This window comes from Panthera leo, chromosome E1, assembly GCF_018350215.1.
Source record: "Panthera leo isolate Ple1 chromosome E1, P.leo_Ple1_pat1.1, whole genome shotgun sequence".
Classification (NCBI taxonomy): domain Eukaryota; kingdom Metazoa; phylum Chordata; class Mammalia; order Carnivora; family Felidae; genus Panthera; species Panthera leo.
Genome location: NC_056692.1, coordinates 47,680,610 through 47,704,212, shown reverse-complemented (window position 1 = coordinate 47,704,212; position 23,603 = coordinate 47,680,610). Strand labels below are relative to the sequence as shown.

Here is a 23,603-nt window from a genome sequence, read left to right as displayed (position 1 = left end):
TTCTCTCTCCAGCCACGACCTCATCTCTGAGCTCCAGGATGCTATCCAACTTTTTATTTAACACTTGTCTCCTTTAGGATATTTCAAAGGCAGCTCAAATGTAATATGCACAAATCCTAATCTCAGGATCTTCTAAAAGGTGTTCTTCATGAAACACTTAGAACTGGTTATTGCTTTTAAGCAAAGCAAAGCCCCCCTCCCACAAAAAAAAAAAGGTATTTAATAAATATCCAAAGTATAAATTATAAGAGAAAAGTAAAGAAATATATTTTGGGACGCCTGAGTAGTTCAGTCGGTTGTGCATCTGACTTGATTCTGGATCAGGTCATGATCCCAGGGTCATGGGCTCGAGCCCCACACTGAGCTCCACGCTGAGCATGGAGCCTGCTTGAGATCCTCTCTCTCCCACTGCCCCCCTCCCCTGCTCATGTGCTATAAATGATATATATATATATATATATATTCATTATATATATATAAATGAAATATATGACTATTTCTATAAATAAAAAAAAAGAAATGTATTTTAAAAACATTACTCTGGGGGCACCTGGGTAGTTCAGTCAGTTAAGCATCCAACTCTTGGTTTTATTTAGCTCAGGTCATCATCTCACAGTTCATGGGTTCATGCCTCACATCAGGCTCTGCACTGACAGTGCAGAACTTGCTAGAGATTTTCTCTCTCTCTCTCTCTCTCTCTCTCTCTCTCTCTCTGCCCCTCCCCAACGCACGTGCGTTCTCCCTCTCAAAATAAATAAATAAACTTAAAACAACAACAACACATTACTTGGATAGGAAGGACTATAAACTTGGTAAGAGTAACCAATATCACTTCTAAAATATGCAAAAATGTTCAACAACATATTTTAGGTTTTAACAAAAAATGTTTAATCAGATCAACAAAGCAGAATTTACTTTTAAATATATGAAAAATCTCATTTTACAAATATATAAAAAATCATTTACAAATTCTGATTCCATTAACTAAAATACGTGTTTAAACACATAAATTACTAGAAACTAAACTCCAAAATGTTATTAGTATTTATCTCTGTGTGGTGAGATTATAGATAATTTTTATTTTCTTCCTTATTTTCTAGATTTTCCATACTTTCCATGGTAAAATTGGAAAAATGGTTTTTCAAATTATTCATCAAAACTCATGTCAAGTACCACTTCTCCCTCAAAGAAAAAATAAAAATTGAAGTTCTAAGTCTCACTACTGACTTTTTTTGCAGTTACCTTGGAAAGCCACCTCATGTTGAAGCTAACAAAAAGACAAAGTTTGATCATTAGGCCTGTATTTCCTTAAAAATACAATATTCTAGTGCTGACTTCAAACCAATTTAAACATTTTCTTGGTACTTTCATTTTGCACAACAGTTAAGGTGGACACTGTCTATAGGATTATCTAAAACACACCTAACAGGGGCACCCAGGTGGCTCAGCTGGTTAAGCATATGACTCTTGGTTTCAGCTTAGGTCATGATCTCACAGTTTGTGAGTTCGAGGCCCGAGTCGGGCTCCACACTGACAGTGCAACACCTGCTTGGAACTCTCTCTCTCTCTCTTTCTCTCTCAACTCTCTCTCTGCCCCTTGCATCCTCTGTCTCTCTCTCTCAAAATGACTAAACAAACTTTAAAAAAAATACACCCAACATTTTCAAAACTGGAGAATAGTGACAAGTGACATATTCAAGCTCACAGTATGCAATATGACACCAATTAAGTAATTTACAGACTTCTAGAAACAAACCATCCAGAGATCCCACATGAATTATGTGGAGCAGGAGACTGTCTGGTAATACATAATCTTAATTCACTGAAATTTTATTCATGTATTGAATTCATATGCAATAAACAACCCAGCAAAATGTTATTACTCAAGACACTACAGAATCAGAAAGACTTGATCCCAGAATAAAATCTATTACTTTGAAAATCTATATAGAACAATAAATACCTTCCACTTGCCCAGAAAGCAATAAACATACACTTTCCATAGAGGACCTCGATCTACTAAGGAATCTGCCGGAACCAGATACTGATCAGCAGAACCACACACAGAAACTGTGTTTTCCTCTCTCTTCCATCTTAAAGTCTACTAATTCTAATGAAGTAAGAAATAAAAACCAAAACAAAATGTAATCTAAAATGGTTTCTAAAACCTCCATCCCCAAATATCTTAAGCTCAACTCCTGGCACGTAATACTGAATTTTATACATTTCAACCATAAAAGTGTGTTGTTATATTTAAACATACTGACTGAATTAAACGATTTAATGCTTATGACTATTTCCACACTTTATGGCATTTACCAGGGCCCACTCGGGACTACACGGTGCAGGAGACAAACTCTTACATCATAGAGACAGCACATCTTCCAAGTCACAGACAGACACTTGGTGCCCTCTTGTGTTCTTTCCCCTGCATCCTGGGACAATTCAGATAAAGCTAATCTCCCCAGAGTGCTCAGCCGTTCTAATGCCCTCTATCCCATCTCCCAAACCTCTCGTGTTCGAGGTCTAGCAGGGCAATTGTAAACTAATCTGAGTTAATGTAGTAACAGATGGCACTAATAAATTGTAATTATTCAATGCATTATCCTCCTAGGAACTACATTTACAAGTTGACACCTTTCCCAAAGAGAAAAACTATGGTAAAAATGTAGGGCCACAAAAAGAAACTATTAGGAAAGTCAAGACTTTTCTTATTTTATCCCATTTACTAAATAAAATAATTTGAAGTTTATATGTAGATATTTTTCCAGCTTTTTGACTGAACCACTCTTGAGATGTGTGAAGAGGTGAGATTTTCTGCTAGAGGCGAGTTTCTGTTTGTGGACCACTACAACTATACAGACCCTATTGAAACAGAACTTCTTATTCTACAGATTTCAATGCACTATGTGGATTATAACCTCCAAAACACTACTTTACATGAGAAAAGCTAAACACAATGCTAGTCCCATGGTGGGGCTCTTCTGCCCCAAATATCAAATGACCTATCCTAGGTCGATCAAGATTCCAGGGGGCTTTCCTCCACTGTTTCTAAGTCAAGTACACCTCGATAATTGAGCCTGTCACCATCCCCATATAACACATACATACACAAACATAAACAGACACACACACCAACAATAAAAGCAAACAAAACAAACACCTCCATTAAAGTAAGGACACTCAGAGCAAAACTGCTACTCACTACTGAGTTTTCACTTATGACTAAAAAAGATTCGAATCTGACACAAAATAGGTACTGATGAACTTATCCACTGATAAATACCACATTTTCATTTTCATTTACAGTGGTTATATATAGGTGATGTTTTATTAAATACAACCGGGTTCTACTGGATTATTTCTGCTCTAATTTATCTTCCAGAGTTAAAACAAAGTATGGCATAAAACCCTGTGTTAGCAGGTCACACCACATTTTTCTCTTTTGTTCTTCTTTATGCAATTGTAAAATCATTCAAATGGCTTTGGTTGTGCTTATTAAGAATTAAATAGCATAATCTCATTTTTCCATGCCTGGACTCAACTAGAAATAAAAAGTTAGTGGATTATGATTCAAAAGTGTGGTTAGAAATTAACTGATAAACAATAATTGTATTCAAACAACACAGGGCATGACATATTAGTTTGTAAAATGGCAAAACTAAACATTAATTCATATAACAATGAAAGCAAATGGTGTAATAAACAACCATTTAATGATTCTTTATTGTTTTCTGAAGAAAAGGATTTTATTCCCCCACAATCTGTGTTTAAGTACATTTTATATCCATATACACTCAAAAGGACCTTTCTATATCAACGTAAACGTTTCTTCTACACTTTGTCTCTTACATGATAGCAAAAAGTTGTAAATACCAGTCAGTTACATTTTGTTACAGAGATCACTTCAGTATTTCATGCGTCTCTAATGGGTAGTTCCTATGCAATTACCTGCATGATCACAGTCAAAATCTTATGACCACTGCATGACTACTCTGCCATGCAAACTATGCTAGAATTTTAATTAAATTTGATTTAAACAAATCATATTTATATTAGTTCATCATAGTAGCTTTTAGAGGTACACATCAAAATCTGCTCAACATTTTTACATACAAAACTTAAAAAAGGATGTCTTTCTCTTTGCTTAATGTTTACGAAATGAATGGTCGAAGATTTTTAAATTTTTCCTTAATTTTAAATGGCTTCTTCAAAAGGCATAACCTCCAAATGCCAATACACAGTTCAAGATTTTGTATTCTCGAAGTTACTAAAATCTTTACAGACACCTTTTCTTAAGAATAACAAAGTATGATACAGATACATAATAAGCCTTAAAAAAATACCTGAGAGGTCTTGCCTGGGGATTGCCTGCTTCTACATATGGATGTAAATAATCCTTTATGTAGAGATCAGCAGCACTATTAGAATGGGTGCAAATGAGAATCCTGCTGAAATAAACGGTGCAAATAAAAAGAATGATAAAACACAAAGCTATTCAAGCAGTAGAATACCAAACAAAAGCAGCGGCCATCTTAACATTACACATTCCCCTCAGCCTACTCAGTCTTGTCTACATATCATTCAGTGATGTTTTTAGGAGACTGTACTACTCTTTAAGCTGTCGAGGAAACTGGTTCCCCCAAATCATTTTTTACATCTATCACACAAAATGTTTTTTATATGCCCAACTCCTCTGGCTCGAACATATATCACAATTCCTTAGCAGTCTTGGAGCTTTGATGGCTATGTAAAAGCTATCATTCTCTACATTGCCAATTTTTAAAAACAGTATATTTTGAAAGAATTCAAATTTTAGTCCTTTGGGGTTTTGGTGTGGGTCTTTTTTTTTTTTTTTTTTTTTTTTAATTTTCCAAGCTGAATTAAAAATTGTCTTAGCTTTGCATTCACAACAAGAACAGAGGTCGTGCCCTCCTAATGAAATCGGAGCACACATAGCACCATCTCACCTCGTCTCCTGCTGCTGGAGTATGTGCTTGACGGCCTGAGCTAGAGTGAACGTTTTGCCTGTCCCATAGGGTCCGATGATGAGGACGGGAGGCAGCTGGATTGAAAGAGGAGTTGTGATGGCCAGAACAGCCTCTTTCTGTTTTGCATTCAGCCGAGGATCCAATTGCTCGTCCCACTGTCTATAGGAAATAAAAATTTATTTTAAACACATGCATCTTTTAATAAACAAAACACAAGAGGATGCTTAATTTTATGGAACCACTAAAAATACTAAAGAAACAGGGGCGCCTGGGTGGCTCAGTCGGTGAAGTGTCCAACTCCAACTCAGGTCATGATCTCACGGTCCGTGAGTTGGGAGCCCCGCATCGGGCTCTGGGGTGACGGATCAGAGCCTGGAGACTGCTTTGGGGGTGTGTGTGTGTGTGTGTGTGTGTGTCCCTCTCTCTGCCCCTCCCCCACACATGCTCTGTCTCTCAAAAATAAACATTAAAAAAACAACTTTTTTTTAATATTCAAGAAACAGTGTCTGTAACAACAAATGCTTATTCTATAACTTCTTTTTAGAAAACTACCCAACAGAGTTGGCACAGGCTGTTGATCAAAACTCACTTTAATTACTTTGTCCTATTCCAAGTGCAGAAAGATTCTGATAACTTTAGAAAGCACACAAGTCTAGCTGCTGCCATGTCTATAAATAGTAATGGCAATGGCTCAAAAATGTAATTTCCCTGTTACATAAAGGTATCCGAAAACTTTTCTGGTAATAAAGAAGTATTAGTTTCTTCACATTAGCAAGTAAAATGCAAAAGGGAGACGAACTGAATTTCAAATTCTAGTTCACAGAAAGATTTCTTTAGTGAAGTTTAAAACAAGAGGCAAAGAAAAAACTTCTACGTCCTTGGTTGAGAGATACTCAAATATCACAAAGTTCCGAATTCAGAAAATAGCAGTTTTTTAAAAAAAGATATCAAACGCCAAACAATACGAATTGTTTTCTAATATTTTCCCACATAATATACATATGTCCTACTTTGCAGGGTAGAGAACACCTGTCATGGTAGCACAAATGGCTGCTGTAATGAGATCTATCTTATGAGCGTCCCTTCTACGACTTGGCTAAGTTTCGAAGATTTAAATGGACAGCAGATGCTGAAAGGGATCAAACCAAGTAGAGATTCAACAGCATTCTTTCTCACAACTACCATTAAAATACTAAATATTGCAACAACTATGGTAAAAATGTTAGGGATGTGAACCAAAATAGGATGGGCATGTAAAGAGACTCTTAGAAAATTTACAATCAAAGTGCCTACAAAATAATCCTGCAACAGGAGACCGTGGTTTAGAGGAAAATTCCTTCTCTCAGAGGCTATACTCTACTTATATCAGAACCTAGTTATTCATGGAAACTCTTAACACTTTCAGTTTTAAAAAATTGTAACTGATGCTGTATTCAGACAGATAATTTCAAACAAATGAAGGTCTCCTAGGAAATGTAAAACCTTAGGAAATAAACGTTGACTATACAAACACATCACTACTTATTTTTCTGGAATTTAAAAGTTTTAAGTAAGAAACAAAAGAACTCTGACCAGTGGCACTGGTTTTCCTGGCAACCGTCCACTAAAGCTCAAGCTTTTTACTCCAAAGAATCTCTCATCGTTAAACAGCTTAGTGACTCGTAATTCTGCCAGAACATAGCAGTGTTCCATTTTCCGTAAAGAGGAAATTACGTTTGGTGATCACTAAGCCCAGATCCAATCTAGAGAGAGAACTGTGCAACGGTTACCCCAAACCATCCATGGCATCCCCTCTGCCTTCCTCTACTGCTGAGCCTAGACAGCTAGGACACTCCATTCCTCAGCCTCCTCTGCTAAATATCCAATTCTGCCCAATGAGATACAGGAAGAGGTACCTCAGAAGGGCTTCTGTACTCAATAAAACACAAACAAAGCCTCACAGAAGAAAGCCCTTCTTGCTCCTCTGCCTTCCTCCTTCACCTGGCTGGAATGAGCTCGTGGTAAGTAAAACTGCAGCTGCCATAAGAGGTAATGGACATCAAGAAGGAAACCAACATGCTCTATGGTGCAGAGGAGATGAGACCTGGGTCCCTGACGGTACTGCAGAGTCCTTGCAAGTCCTAGACCACCTACCTCTGGGCCTCTATCTCTACTTGTTTAAGCCACGGTTAGTTCAGTAAGCTGTTACTTGCTTTCATACCTGACCCCAATGGCTCCATTATCTATACAGGGAAATAATGACATGTGCATCAGATGGTCATTCTAGGATCAAATGAGAATACATGCAAGCTGTTTAGGGAAATAACTGAGCAATAAGTGCTCAACTAACGTTAGCTTCTATTACTACGTTGACTGAGAGAGGTTACTTGGCTAATACACACTTTCAAAAACAAACAAAAATTTTAAAAACACCCTCCAGTTCTTCATATTTGATGACTTCAATGACCTTATAAATAAGACAAACAGTAGGTTAAATAAAAAAGTATAAATCTAAGGGATTAATGACAGATTTATGGGTACAGTTCTCAAATACAATTCCTCTGTATTTTATTTATATAGCCCATTCTACTCATCAACTGCTTTAGTGTAAACAAATGCTTCATGTCAGATGAGAAACCATCAGTGTCAGTCCCTTCTACAGTTTCTGGTCATGAATGAAGAAGGCCAATGAGTCCAACAAGTTGTCTTTATTACACCACCTGCTCAATAAAGGGAAGAGGACTTACAGTACACATGCCAATTATCTCTGATTTTCACGGTTTAAAGGAAGACAGTCTGTCCAAGTTTATTCTGAATAAAAAATATTTAATCCCTGAACCAAATTAATCCAATGTCCTTTTCCCCCTGGTCTAATGCATTGTTACATTTACTTCAGAGACCACATGCTCAAGAATAATTTCTCAACTTCATTTATCTATATTCCACCTTATCCCAGAAAAGATTTTAAATGGCTAATGGCTTCTGAGTATGTTCCTACCCTCAGTTACCGTTTAGTTACTATTTAAATTACAGTGGTATGGGGGGCGGGGGGGTCGCCTGGGTGGCTCAATCGGTTAAACGTCTAACTCTTGATCTCAACTCAGGTCATGATCTCAGGGTTGTGGGATCCAGCCCTGCATCAGGCTCCATGCTAAGCATGGAGCCTGCTGAAGATTCATATTCATATTCATATTCTCTCTCTCCCTCTCTCTCTCTCTCTCTCTCTCTCTCTCTCTCTCTCTCCCCCACCCCGCCCCGACCCCACTTGTGCGATGTATCTCTATCCCCATCTCTCCCCCTAAAATAAAAGTTAAAAAAAAAAAAAAAAGTCTAGAGAGCAAGTTTTGTGTTATGTAACTTTTACAATTTTTTTTTAATTTGTAAGAAATTAAGCATAGGGCCAATTAAACAAACTTCAAGGCGATTCAATCCAGCTAGAACATGGGGGTTTAGAGGGAGAAAGGAAGTGTCAAGTAGAAAAAATAAAAGAAATCTGAAGCTACTGTTGGAAAACCCTGCCAATGGAACCACATAAAGGGTTGGTGTTCAGCTGCTCAAACTATCAACGTATCAAGGAGATGCCTTCAGAGATTTGTAAGCAGTGAAACGAAATGATTACTTTAGCAAACTAACTGGAAGAAACGTGTGGGCTGGACCAGAGAGAACGGAAACGCAGCCAGCAGGACAGAAGACCGACTAGAAGGCTACTGACATAGTCCAGCTCTAAATTATACACTGACTGTAGGAATGGATGGAGGGGGAAGGGTAGAGAAAAGATGAATCAAATGGGAATTGAGAAGACTGGATTGTTACAATTAGTGGATCACTGATTACTTTCAGGAGAGTGAGGAAGGGAAAACCAGAGATCACAGGATAAGTATATAAGAATAGCAGAAACATGTAAACTACTCCTGCTTGAGAATTCTGGCAGTAAAAAAAAAGAACGGGAAAGGGATAGTGAAGGTAAGCAAAACAAGGGAGAAATAATTTTGTGTGTGTGTTGTGAGGCATGGTGTGCTTTGTTCTGTTTTTAGAATCAAAAGAAATGGAACGTGAGGGGAAGAGAGATATGCCACTTCTAGGCCTGGCCCATAAAAATGTCCCACATGATCCTGTGCTCATTCTTTCCCTGCCTGTCAGCTGGATGTCAACATGCAGGGTGAAACCTTGGAAACCATGTACTGAAGATACCAGATCCTCCATCAGTGATGGAACCGGGCTGCCCAACCATGACTGGATTGACATGAGTAGTAAATAAATACACTTCTATTGTGGAGAGCCACTGAGATTAAAAAAGAAAGAGAAGGGAAAGAAAGGTAGAATGAATAGGGCATCAGCAGGGGCCAGGAGGATAAAAATCCAAGGAAAAGGACGAAGAGAAAGATGCAGTCATACGTCTGTCACTGTTCGTATGGAAACAAATTAGAACTATTGCTATAAAGATATTTATGAAGGGGCACCCAGGTGGCTCAGTTGGTTAAGCATTCAACTCTTGCTTTTGGCGCAGGTCATGATCTCACGGTTCATGAGTTTGAGTCCTGCATCGGGCTCCACGCTAATGGTGCAGAGCCTGCTTGAGATTCTCTCTCTGCCTCTCTCTTGCTCCTTTAGTTCTTTCTCTCTCTCTCTCTCTCTCTCAAAATAAGTAAATAAAAAGATACTCGTGAAGATGCACCAAAGTGAATTTAAGCAGGAAAATATTTATACAACCATTAACCTGAGAGCAGTTTCAGAAATACTATCTTCTGTGATACTTTCTCCATTTTCTTACATTATAAAAATGCCTCCTATATGAAAAAATCATTTTAAATTAACGCTTGAACCACTTTTTAAAAAGTCCTAATTTTCCCATTCAACTTCTACTCAAAAATATTCCTGAATTGCTTGGCATTCTGTCAAATTAAGGTTGTTGAGAAAAACGATAGAACTCATTTAGACACTGAGAAAAAGTGAAGAAAATACATGACCAATCCCAAATGTTTCCTTCTAAGGGCTCTTTTACTCTCCTTTCTCAACTAAAACACGGCGCCTGGAGATTATAGCAAATTCTCTTATAAAACTATACTGACATTATTTGATACAGATGTTCAACATAAGATTAACATAACTTCCTTTAAGGAGGCATCTCCTTTTTTATACCTGTTGGGACTCCAAGGTATGGTTGGAGTCATAGTGATGTCTGGAAACAAAACCCCATTGTCCTTGATCCTGTCTAGCGCATAATGCATTTCACAGAGGGGTAACCGATTTAATTGAAACTGAAGTTCAACCTGAAACACAAAATAAAATTTAAAAAAAACCAAAAACACATTAACACAAACAAACAACCATTAACACAAACATCAATACTTGCACCTTGCTTGCTAGAAAACTTTGTGGAGATAACCTTTAAAGGGAAGCCAAGTTTAGAGATTTTTTTAAATGTAATGAGACTTTAATAAATTATTATGGCTAATATTTGCTTTACTATGCACTTTACATAAATGATCTCATTTAGTAGTACCAATGATGTATATATCATTATTAACCTCATTTTAACCTCTAAAGTGAAGTGCTTGTGAATTACTTCATATCTAAATAAAGGTTATCTGATTCCACCATATTCCTATTAATAACATATTTGATAAAATCAGTAGAACATAGGGGCGCCTGGGTGGCTCAGTCGGTTAAGCGTCCGACTTTGGCTCAGGTCACGATCTCTTTGGGAGTTTGAGCCCCGCATCAGGCTCCGTACTGACAGCTCAGAGCCTAGAGCCTGGAGCCTGCTCTGGATTCTGTGTCTCCCTCTGCCTCTCCCCTGCTCTCACTCTCTCTGTCTCTCTCAAAAATAAATAAAACATTAAAAAAAAGTTTAAAAAACAAAAATCAGTAGAACATATGTGAAATATCAGCTTTCAAGTGATAAAAACCAAGCATAGGACACTATCAATTTACTACAAATAAACAACATGCACCAAATTTTATGTTTTAAAAGAAAAAGGGGGTGCTTGAGTGGCTCAGTCAGTTGAGCATCCGACCTCGGCTCAGGTCGTGATCTCATGGTTCATGCCGCGTTCGGCTCCATGCTGACAACTCAGAGCCTGGAGCCTACTTCGGATTCTGGGTCTCCTCCTCTCTCTGCCCCTCCCCTGCTTGCGCTCTCTCTCTGTCTCTCATAAATAAGTAAATGTAAATGTAAAAAAAAAAAAAAAAAAATTTAAATAAATAAAAAGGAAAAGGAAACAAAGAAAGAAAATTTTAAATTTTTTTTTCAACGTTTTTTATTTATTTTTGGGACAGAGAGAGACAGAGCATGAACGGGGGAGGGGCAGAGAGAGAGGGAGACACAGAATGGGAAACAGGCTCCAGGTTCCGAGCCATCAGCCCAGAGCCTGACGCGGGGCTCGAACTCACGGACCGCGAGATCGTGACCTGGCTGAAGTCGGACGCTTAACCGACTGCATCACCCAGGCGCCCCAAGAAAGAAAATTTTAAAAAAGAGGGGCGCCCGGGTGGCTCAGGCGGTTAAGCATCGGACTCTTCACCTCAGCTCAGGTCCTGATATCAAACTCTTGAGTTCAAGCCCCGTGTTGGGTTCCACACTAGGCATGGAGCCTACTTACATAAAAAAAAAATGAACAAATGAATGAGTGAATGATTAGCTTTCTGGTTAACTAGGGCAGAGTGAACACACGTTCACCAAAAAAACCATACAGAGAAGAGAATATGAACCACCTCAGGTGAGAACTGTCCCTGGATGTAGCTTAGCTTCCTTTAATTTGTTCTTCTGCTGATTTAAAATTCCAGGGTTGCCTGGCTGGCTTAGTTGGTAGAGCGTGTAACTCTTGATCTTGGGGGTTGTGAGTTCGAGCCCCAAACTGGGTGTAGAGATTACTTAAAAATAAAATATCCATTAAAAAAAAAAAAAGAAATACATAAAATACAATTCAAGGTGCCTGGATGGCTCAGTCGATTAAGCGTCCAACACTTGATTTCCACACAGGCCACGATCTCACGGTTCATAAGCTGAAGCCCACGTTGGGCTACACGATGACAGTGTGAAGCTTGCTTGGGATTCTCTCTCTCTCTCTCTCTCTCTCTCTCTCTTTCTCTTTCTCTCCCTCTCTCTCTCAAAATAAATAAACTTAAAAAAACATATAAAATAAAACAAAACTCCAATAAGAAAGTTTGGCCTTGTATAAGACTGGAACATGTAGATGTTACTTAGATAAAGACGATTGGTTTTAAGGTCCAATTCTCCACCCGCCACTATAACGCTTCAAAGTCAACTGCACTTCTCATTACGGCAGAGGAATGAAAACAAGGACACTAAGAAAACCACAATTAAGTTGCCCCACATCGAAACACACCTGTGTGTCATAATCAGGCCGAAGATTAAGTTCTTCACAGCATTCCCTGGATATCCTTAAAAATATATATTCTTTTGTTTTCTCTTCAATAGTAGCTTCATAAACCTTCTCTTTGGTTCCCTGGGTCTGTACTAACTTCTCTTTAGGGACTGGTAATAAATAAACAGCATTGACTTTGGTCATCACCAGCCGTCCAGCCAAAGTATCTTCAGAAAGTGTTTCAGTAAGCTTAAAGCGACCAAAAAGTTGTCCATTCTGAGCATACTTTGCACCTCCAGAAACTCCCGTGAGCATGAAGCTTGCTAGAATCTGCAATTGCACTTTAAGGTTGAACCTAAAGCATAAGTAGAAAAGGAGTTTGAATATTTCAAATTTCAACTTGATTGAATATTTAATTCAATAATTAATTAATAATTAATTATTATATTAATTATATGTGTATATATAAATATATATTTTATATATATTATAAATATATAATACATTATATTATAATTATAAATAATTAATTAATTCAATAATTCAAATAATAATTTGAATATTGAAATTCAAATTTCAATATTTTTGATACTGAATATATCAAAAACATAAAAACTAAAAGAGTAGAATAAATCAAATTTAAACATACAAAAACGTAAAACTTCATCATTATCAATTCCACTCCATCAAGCTACAAATTATATACATATACTACTTACCTGCCTTTAATCCGTGCTGGAAACAAAACTTTCTTTAAGCGAATGAACTCTCACCCAAGTTACATAAAGACACGTACTTAGTTGAAGAATACGAACATTCTTAACACCTGAACATTTAAGATAACGCTAACTATATTTTAATAAAATGAAGTATTTTATATTAATATGAAAATCTGCTTAAACATACCATAGGGACCACTGAAACTAAAATGACCTAAAGCCAGTAAGAAATGTGCTATGTGGAAACTACAATGGACTTTTTTTCTTTCAGTGCTATTAACAAATACAATCCAGAAGAAACTTTCTGTTCATGACCACATTGAGACAGTTGTCAGGCAGGAATTATGGGAGGAGAGGGTAAAGCCTAGCTTATTACACAACGGCGAGCGCACTCGCTTGCACTCCCACGTGTGCACGTGAGCGTGAGAGAGAATATGTGTGTCAAATAAGGGCAGGGAATCAAGATCTACATGGTCAAGAAATAACTGAAAGAAAGATCTGAACTGACAGCTTCCTCCCTTGCCATTTTGAAACAGCGCTGTGAGAGAGAAGACAAAGCAGCAAAAGAGGGAAGGACATTTTCTACTTATTCTTAGGAAAGTTTAAAATATGTGAATAAAAAAATTGTTCTAAAATCTATACATCCATTTTTGGAAAAGGCTACTTTTTAATGGTACTGCTGAACTGTTTTCTTTTCAAATCTTCTTTTGAATACACGATGCCGAGAATGTCTTATAAATTCTTAAGGAAAAAAGGAAACAGAAACTTTTTAAAAATATTGAACATCTCCTTAATGGAAACATCTGCTTACAATATTAGGAAAACAAATCTAATTAAAACACCGTATTAAAAATTTAAATAGTGGGCCGCCTGGCTGGCTCAGTCACTTAACGTCTGACTTTGGCTCAGATCGTGATCTCCCGGTTCGTGGGTTCGGGCCCCGCATCAGGCTCTGTGCTGACAGCTCAGAGCCCGGAGCCTGCTTTGGATTCTTTCTCTCCCTCTCTCTCTCTGCCCCTCCCCCACTCATGTTCTGTCTCTCAAAAATGAATAAATGTTAAAAAATTATTTTAAAAATTTGAATATCCATTTACATAAAGTTCCAAAGTAAAAGGGAAGAGAAATATTGTTAGAGAAATCTTTAAGAAAAATAACACATATGAATAGCTATTTGTGCATGTAATAAATAATAGGAGTTTACAAGTTCCAATAGTAATTTAAAAATAAAAAACATAAGGGGAGGCTGGCTGGCTCAGTCGGTTAAGCATACGACTTCAGCTCAGGTCATGATCTCACAGTCCGTGAGTTCCAGCCCCGGGTCGGGCTCTGTGCTGACAGCTCAGAGCCTGGAGCCTGTTTCAGATTCTGTGTCTCCCTCTCTCTCTGCTCCTCCCCTGCTCATGCTCTCTCTCTCCTTCAAAAGTAAATAAAAACATTAAAAAAAATTTTTTTTTAAATAGAACACATAAGACTACACAAACATACGTAACTACATACTAAAGTTAGTATTCAAAAATGTGGCTTTATATGAATAACAAATGAATTCTAGCAGAATTTGCCATGTGCATGTGTGGAATTATTAAAAATTACATTATATTTTTCTCATTCTCTACACATATTTCACTAGATGCAAACTAGAAAAGTAGGGTGATAACTTAAAGAAATAAAATTTGTATGTTAACCAGTTACATTTGGCTCCTTCAAGACTAGAGCGTGCACTAAGATTCACATAAAAATCAGTCCTAAAATAAAAATAAAAGTATACTACACTCTCTAGTTTACATAAAATCTATGTTCACCTGTCCTTTTTTTCTTTTTATTAACAAAACATATGCTTTAAAATAGAACAGCGAGGCGCCTGGGTGGCTAGTGGGTTGAGCATCTGGCTTCGCCCAGGTCATGATCTCACGGTTCGAGAGTCCCACGTTGGACCCAGAGTTCGAGTCCCACGTTGGGCTCTGTGCTGACAGCTCAGAGCTTGGAGCCTGCTTCAGATTCTGTCTCCCTCTCTCTGCCCCTCCACCGCTCATGCTCTGTCTGTCTCTCTCTCACACGAAAATAAATAGACATTAAAGGCAGGGGGCCACCTGGGTGGCTCAGTCGGTTAAGTGTCCGACTTCAGCTCAGGTCATGATCTCACGGTTCATGGGTTCGAACCTCGAGTCAGGCTCTGCGCTGACAGCTCAGATCCTGGAACCTGCTTCGGATTCTGTGTCTCCCTCTCTCTCTGCCCATCCCTGCTCGCGCGCTGTGTGTGTGTGTGTGTGTGTGTGTCCCTCTCTCTCTCAAAAATAAACATTAAAAGAAAAAAGAACAGGAAACCATGGTTGATTCATGCTTTTTCAAGTGAAGTTAAAATTTTCCTTTCCTTTTTACTCCACACACGTGAGATTCAGAGTCATTAAAAGTTTTCTGAGAAAAGAAATTTCTTACAGTGCATTCTTCACTCACAAATGGACTTCCTGACGCCAAAGTTGATACACAGTTTTCTGACTGGTTGGTTTACACGTGGCAACCACTTTCACCTTCTTGAAACTCCCTCTTTCACGGACTTCCACAAAGTCATACTGTCCTAGTTTTCTGCTTACCTTTCTAGCAGCTCCTCTATTTTCCCCCCAAGCACTGGCCACCATGTGCAAGTTCACCCTGCCCTCTTCTTACTGTGTAGGTGCTCGTCAGGGGAGGTCACCCCCTCCTAGATCTCAGAGGTATCAACTGAGATCTCTCAGAGATCTCAGAGGCTCAGAGGTATCAACTCAGCTGCCAAATAGATACCTTCGCTAATATGCTCCTCAAACTCGGTACAAGCAAAAGAGAATCACCATCTGACCTCCTCCCCTGTCACTCCAAACCAGTCTTTCCATGGGTCAGGCATCTTAGGCAATGGCACTATCAGCCACCTAGGTGTCCCAGCCAGAAACCAGGTTATCCTCGACTTGGATCTGTCCTCATCCTTCATTCCCCCCATCATATATTCACCAAGCTCTGTTGGTTCCTCTTCCTCCTAATCCACCTGTATCATAACATTTTGAACTTCGGTAACTATAACAAACTCAAGTGACTTCTTGTTGCAAATCTATACTCCAAACCACCACCAGAACAACTTTGCAAAATTTTAAGTCTGATGATAAGCAGCTTCCTCTGGCTCTAAAGTAAGGTTTCTTTGCTGTTTTGTTTTGTTTTTTTAATGTTTATTTTTGAGGCAGAGACAGAGCGTGAGCGGGGGAAGGGCAGAGGGAGAGGGAGACACAGAATCCGAAGCAGGCTCCAGGCTCTGAGTTGTCAGCACAGAGTCTGATGTGGGGCTCGAAGTCGTGAACAGGGAGATCCTGACCTGAGCCGAAGTTGGCTGCTTAACCGACTGAGCCACACAGGCGCCCAACTGAGGATAAGGTTTAAACACCTTTCTCTCTCACAGCCCCCCCACCAACCCCACACGTGCTGTCCACAGCTATGATGACCAGCTTGCAACTTCCCCCAAGATGCTCTGCTCTTATTCTCATACCCTATTCTTTCTAAAAAATACCTTTGTTCTATTTCTTCATCTGACAATATTACCGTTTTTTTCCCCCCAATTCAGCTTAAATACCACCTGGTTCCCAAAAGCAGACTTGATTCCCTCCCTGACTTGACTATCCTCCTCCTCCTCACTAATGTAGGATAGATGCTCTCCTGTGGGGCCCTTGAACATTCCTGTATCACAGTGCTTATTACACTGTATTATAACCCTATATTTATAGATCTGTCTCCACTACTGGATTACAAATTTTTTTTTATTTTAATTAATTTTTTTTTTTTTTTTTGACAGGGAGAGATAGAGACAGTGTGAGCTGGGGACGGGCAGAGAGAGAGAGGGAGACACAGAATGCGAAGCAGGCTCCAGGCTCTGAGCTGTCAGCACAGAGCCCAACGCGGGGCTCGAACTCAAGAACCGTGAGATCATGACCTGAGCCAAAGTCAGATGCTTAACTGACTGAGCCACCCAGGCGCCCATATTACAAACTTTTTTTAGAGTTTTTATTTTAATTCCAGTTAGTTAACATACAGTGTTATATTAGTTTCATGGATAACAAACTTCTGAGGGAAAAGGAAACATAAGGTGTTTGCCTTAAAATCAGCAGTGGCAAGTTTGGAACCTAACACTTAGAATACCCAATAAATTTTGTTCGTTAATTTTACATTTTTGTCATAATCTGATTTTTTTCCAGGCAACATATTCTCATTTCAACTACTTTATATTACTCCCTAACAAATTCTAGAAATTATTAAAATTTTCCTGTTGTATCTATTATAGAATCTGCCATCCCAAAACACCTGATCACGATTCAGCAAGCATGAAAAATTCATCTCAGTTTTAAAGCAGTAAGAGAATCCTCTTCTGACATGTAGTTGTGCCTTGCAACAAAACTCCTGAGGTAGAGGCCCTGGAAAATAAAAGTACTAAGAAATATAGCTCTTCCCACAGAAGGTACATCATATGTTCAAGATACCGACATAGACTTTCTAGTAGAAGTTACAGCTAGTAAGATTTAATTTTCTAAAAGATTAACAGGCTAGGGGCACCTGGGTGGCTCAATCGGTTAAGCTTCCGACTTTGCCTCAGGTCATGATCTCAGGGTTCATGAGTTCGAGCCCCGCATCATAGTCTCTGCTGTCAGCATGGAGCCCGATTCGGATCCTCTGTCCCCCTCTCTCTGCCCTTCCCCCACTTGTGCTCACTCTCAAAAAAAAACAAAAACAAAAAACATTTAAAAATAAAATTAAATAAAATATCAAAAATGGGTTTATTATTTTAATAAAATGTATTTTGATGAACTTACGATAGTAAGCTTTCTTAGGTATTTAAAATAACGTATTTTTAAGATTGAATAATTCAGAAACACCTTAAAAACAAAATATGTCCTACAATTTAAAAAGATATTTCTTAATAAAAAGAAAACCCATCTTGCCATTAATGCTTGCCACATTTTGAAATCCGCCTTAAAGCTCACATACTTCCTCGCCTTTTGCGAAATGGCAGAATAGCAGGCATGCAAATTTTGACCAATTTCACATCATACCTAGCTACAAGAAATACGGCTCGATCAATCTTAGCAACCGTTCTCTCTCTTGAAAAGAAACGGCTGAAAAGAACAGTTCTCTGTCTTTAAAAGAATTTCAATGCTCTACAGAGAATTTCACTTTACACGATTTCTGACTAAATGAATGATAACAAGAATCAACCAAGGTAATAAGCCAATACCTGGGTTTGCTGAGGCGAACCCAACAGGCGCCTCGCCTCATCCATCTGAACGATGAAATGTGCGTCCACACACCAGGCCTGTCGCGTCAGCTGCCAGCACCGAGAAGCCACAACAACCTGATCAGGCTGGGCCCGCACACACTTTAATGGGCACAATTACGTTAGCCGAAGCCAATTTCTTTTGAAAATGTTTATCTAAGAATCAAGTGGATTCCACTTCAAGGCAGAATCATAACTCAATGAACGCATATCAACACGGAGCTGAAATACATTGTTTTTAATCTTGCAAGAACTCAGAAGCATTTTCCAAAACTTAACTGAAATGAAGTATTATCCTTACCACCTCCACACAACTCACACTAAAACTTAACATTAAAAGAAATCTTAATTTCTGGACTGCTTTGAAAAACCATCCCTTTCTTTAAAGTAAAGAAAATAGAAAGATAAACCTGATTACTACATCCAAACGCAAGCCAAAATATACCCTGTCTAATTTTGAGAGGCTTCATTCAATCCTTTTTCCAGGAAGGAATGTTAAGGTGACCATGTAAAAGTATAGTCCAATCTTTACGATTAAAACGTACACTATCGGTGTGAAGTCCCTCGACACTGCTTTCACGATTAGCACTATTCTGCTTAAACTGTCAAAGTTCGCAAACGACCAATATATTCTCGGTGACCTTAGGAAATATTCTATCCATCGTGTGCTAGGTCTGACTACATCTAAAGAGGCACGTTCCTGTGCATACCGAATACAAATTATTACCATCAATACACATCCAGGGTATTTAGAGGGAGTCTATTTACCCAAACCATTGTGTTCTGGCTTTAAGGGGAGTCTCAATTCACAATAAAACATTCTTCACCATTCTAACGGTGACTTGGGTTTGCTTTGATGACTGGTACTGATTGAACAGACAAGTAAAATGACCCAATCAGACACACTAGAGCATGGCCCAAGGATCAAATCCAACCTTCAACCTGTTTTCTGGAGAGCCCTTGACTAAGAACGATTTACAAAAAACAAAACAGAGAAGCTACGCAACAAAGACTGTATGAAGTCCACAAAGCCTTTAATATTGACTTGCTGGTCCTTTACAGAAAAGGTGTGCTGATAACCTATGCTACAACAGAGTTTAGTAGCCGCATAGAGACCTCCCCCAAATCCATTTTTTAAATATATCTGTCATGTTATTTGTGCTGAAAGAATTATCAAAATGTGAATTAAATTCAAGGCAACGTGAAAACATAAATAAATGTTACGTTTAAAGGGGAAAGAAGGAAAAAACAGAAAATAAGCTTTTGGAAGCACCATACACAAAACTTTCTCAAAGATTCTTGAAAATCCTTCAGTTTATGTCTGTTATGTGGCCCTTGTCCATCTGCTTACAGATACCCGCTGAGAACTCCGTCTACTAGTAGGATTTGCTTCTTTGTATGTGTACCACTGCTATGCTGTACTTCACAAAATGTTACAAGCCTGTCAAATTCAGAAGTGTAATTTACCAGCCCTCACATCCAGGGTTACCTGTGGGTGAGAGAATCACTGAAAATTTTCCAGAATTCTCTGACTCAGTAACTACCTACTTGTCACATTAGACATGTAGCAATAAATTCTCATCTCTGTCTTTAAGATCCTTCAAACTCTTGTGCAGTTAGCGTACGTAACACATAAAAAGTGACCCTACAGACTTACATTCAGGTTGTAAACATCGCTATCTGAGTCAATAACTGTTTTAAAGATCTAATTTTGGGGGGGGGGCGGCTGGGTGGCTCAGTCGGCTGAGCGTCCGGCTTCGGCTCAGGTCACGATCTCGCGGTCTGTGAGTTTGAGCCCCGCGTCGGGCTCTGTGCTGACAGCTCAGAGCCTGGAGCCTGCTTCAGATTCTGTGTCCCCCTCTCTCTCTCTATCCCTCCCCCACTCATGCTCTGTCTCTGTCTCAGAAATAAATAAACATTAAAAAATTAAAAAAAAAAAAAAAGATCTAATTTTTAAGACTAAAAAAAGAGAAAGCTCAGATGTTCCTACAAAAAGACTACTGTATACAGTCTTACCGCGGTCTTACCACGTTGTCTACATTCTGTCTTAACTACAATCTTTCTTGTCAGACCTGAGGGCGATTTTACACCTTGATCATCAAGAGCTGCAACTGACATCATTCTAGCTTCCTTCCCATTTCTTTGCTTTTTTCTTAGTATAGTAGTAATAGGAGGTCATGGCACAACATTTCAAAAATAGAGAGAACCACATCAGAACATAAAACTCACTTGTAATTTCACCAGCCAGAACACTTTGCTTTAACTCTTCAGTATTTTTATATACAAATATATTCATATATGTGTGTGTACACACAAAATCAGAACTGCAGTGGCTGCTTTCATAACTAACATATCTTCCCCTTTATATTGTATCATGAGCATATTTACTGATTCAAAAATTCTTCGAGAACATACTTTCAATACAGTAGTCCCCCCCTTATCTCCAGCACATATGTCCCAAGCCCCCTAGCAACTGCTCGAAGCCATGAATAGCGCCAAACCCTACACACACCCTGTTTTTCCCCACACATACACACCTATGATAAAATTTTATATGTTCACGTAGTAAAAGATTAACAATAGCTAATAATGTAACAGTTATAACAATATACTGTAATAAAAGCTACGTGCATGGGGTATCTCCCTCAAAATATCTGATTGTACTGCACTCATGCTTCTTGTGATGATGTGAGATGATCAGAGGCCTAGGTGATGACATGAAGTGAGTGAGGCGAAGTGAAATGAAGTGAGGTGACACAAGCATAGTGTCGTAGCATTAGGCTATCGCTGACCTGATGATGTATCTCAAGCAGGATCATCAACGGGAGCACAGCTGACCACGGTAAGTGAAACGTCAGAAAGTGAACCGCGGACAAGGGAGAGCTACTGCAGTTTCAGATCACATGGCTGTCAATTTACTTAACATGCTCTTCACTACTCTTGAAAGACATTTGTTTACAAGCATCTTTAATTTAAGAATCTCCTATTCTTTCTTCAGGATGATTCCTCATAATTACTACACCAAAAGGACCAAACCTTTTAAAGACCTTTAAAACAAACTGCCAAAAACCAGATCTACCCTATGACCCAGCAACAGCACTGCTAGGAATTGACCCAAGGGATACAGGAGTGCTGATGCATAGGGGCACCTGTACCCCACTGTTGATAGCGGCACTCTCAACAATAGCCAAATTATGGAAAGAGCCTAAATGTCCATCAACTGATGAATGGACAAAGAAATTGTGGTTTACATACACAAAGGAGTACTACGTGGCAATGAGAAAGAACGAAATAGGGCCTTTTATAGCAACGTGGATGGAACTGGAGAGTGTGATGCTAAGTGAAATAAGTCATAGAGAGAAAGACAGATACCATATGTTTTCACTCTTATGTGGATCCTGAGATACTTAACAGAAACCCATGGGGGAGAGGAAGGAAAAAAAAAAAAAAAAAGGTTAGAGAGGGAGGGAGCCAAAACATAAGAGACTCTTAAAAACTGAGAACAAACTGAGGGTTGATGGGGGGTGGGAGGGAGGAGAGGGTGGGTGACGGGCATTGAGGAGGGCACCTTTTGAGATGAGCACTGGGTTTTGTATGAAAATCAATCTGACAATAAACTTCATATTAAAATTAAAAAATAAGAATAATACAATAAAATAAAAACAAACTGCCAGATAAGTAACTTTCCTCCAGAAATATACCAACTTAGTTTGCCACCAGTGTTCACTTCATGTTGCAGATATTTTCAAGCCTCTCTTCTATGGGTTTTAGAAGCCTTTGCAAGGTGCTCTCAGAGTGAACTTTCATCCACTTAGTTTCTTGATCAGAATCTGACCTCCACAATTTTGTAGGGTTTATTCTTTTATCTAATCAAATTTCCATTTAAAAAAAATTATTTTTAGTGTAATAATCCACAAGTTTATTGGTCTTTAGTTATAAGTTCTGAGATAATGTATATGGAATGATTTTTAAACCTGAATATTAAACAAATAATTTTTTCTGAATTTCTATTATGGTACTCCAAAATAGTCTCTTAAGATTCTGGTAAGCTTCTAAACTCTACTTCATCCCGGGGCACCTGGGTGGCTCAGTCGGTTGAGCAACTGACTCTTGATTTCCACTCGGGTGGTGATCCCAGGGTCATGGGATCAAGCCCCACATCAGGCTCCAACGCTGAGTGTGGAACCTGCTTGAGATTCTCTCTCTTTCTCCCTGTGCCCCTCTCCCTCATTCGCGCATTCTCTCTCTCTCTCTAAAATAAAATTAACAGGGGCCTGGGCTCAGTCAGCTCAGATCATGATCTCGTAATTTGTGGGTTCAAGCCCCATACTGGGCAGGGCTCTGTGCTGACAGCTCAGAGCCTGGCACCTGCTTCGGATTCAGTATCTTCCCCTCCTTCTCTGCCCCTCCCCTGCTCATGCTCTATCTCTCAAAAATGAATAAATGTTAAAAAAATTCTTTTAATAAAAAATAAGCTATTCCATCCCAAACTTTATGATTTTATCAAAGTGTTCTTTACTAAGGAAAAGGAATCTATGACCATGTAAATAACATATATGCATAGTAATAATGTGAATATACATGTTACAAGCCACTGTCCTTGTTATTTAATAAGTGACTATTTCATTAGAACTGTATACAGACAGTCAGTGAAAGTCTTGTAAGAGGGACACCTGGGTGGCCCAGTTGATTAAACAACCTACTCTTGATTTCAGCTCAGGTCATGATTTCATGTTTCATCAGTTCAACCCCCGCATCGAGGTCTGTGCTGACAGTGCAGAGCCTGCTTGGGATCCTCTGTCTCCCTACCTCTCTGCCATCCCCCACTCAGACCTGCTCTCTCAAAAATAAATAAAGATTAAAAAAAAGAAGAAAAAAAGTCTTGTAAGAGCCCATCAATGGCCATGATTTAAAGTCTTTTTTTCTTTTATGTTTATTTATTTATTGGGGGAGGGGAAGACAGAGAGAGAGGTAGAGAGGGAATCCCAAGCAGGTTCCATGCTCCATATGAAGCCCAATCGTGCAAGGCTTGATCCCAGGAACCGTGAGATCACACCCTGAGCCAATATCAAGAGTTGGATGCTTAATCAACTGAGCCACCCAGGCACCCCAGCCATGATTTAAAGTCTTAAGAGTAACAAAAAATACACTCTGACTTTGTAAATTTTACATGCATGTAATTTGAAATTAGATCTGTTCCAAAAGTCAGATCATATTTAATCTATAAATAGAGTAACACAAGGTATCTTTAAGTTATTACTTTTCCTTTTCTAAATATATACCTTAGTAAGGGTTCAGTATCTAT

General features: G+C 38.7%; 1 protein-coding gene across 9 annotated transcripts in view; it reads right to left on the bottom strand.

The window, feature by feature from the left end:
* The window catches only part of HELZ (helicase with zinc finger), a 156,202-nt gene that overhangs the window by 71,376 nt on the left and 61,223 nt on the right, over positions 1-23,603 (bottom strand). For 8 of the 9 annotated variants that reach the window (XM_042914546.1, XM_042914547.1, XM_042914550.1 and 5 more), the window contains 4 exons: positions 12,320-12,653; positions 10,110-10,240; positions 4,971-5,150; positions 4,347-4,451 (listed from right to left, as the gene is read on the bottom strand). In XM_042914546.1, coding sequence (XP_042770480.1) covers positions 4,347-4,451; positions 4,971-5,150; positions 10,110-10,240; positions 12,320-12,653 — 750 coding nt within the window. The remainder of the gene's footprint in view (positions 1-4,346; positions 4,452-4,970; positions 5,151-10,109; positions 10,241-12,319; positions 12,654-23,603) is intronic. The other variant, XM_042914552.1, reaches the window with a different exon arrangement.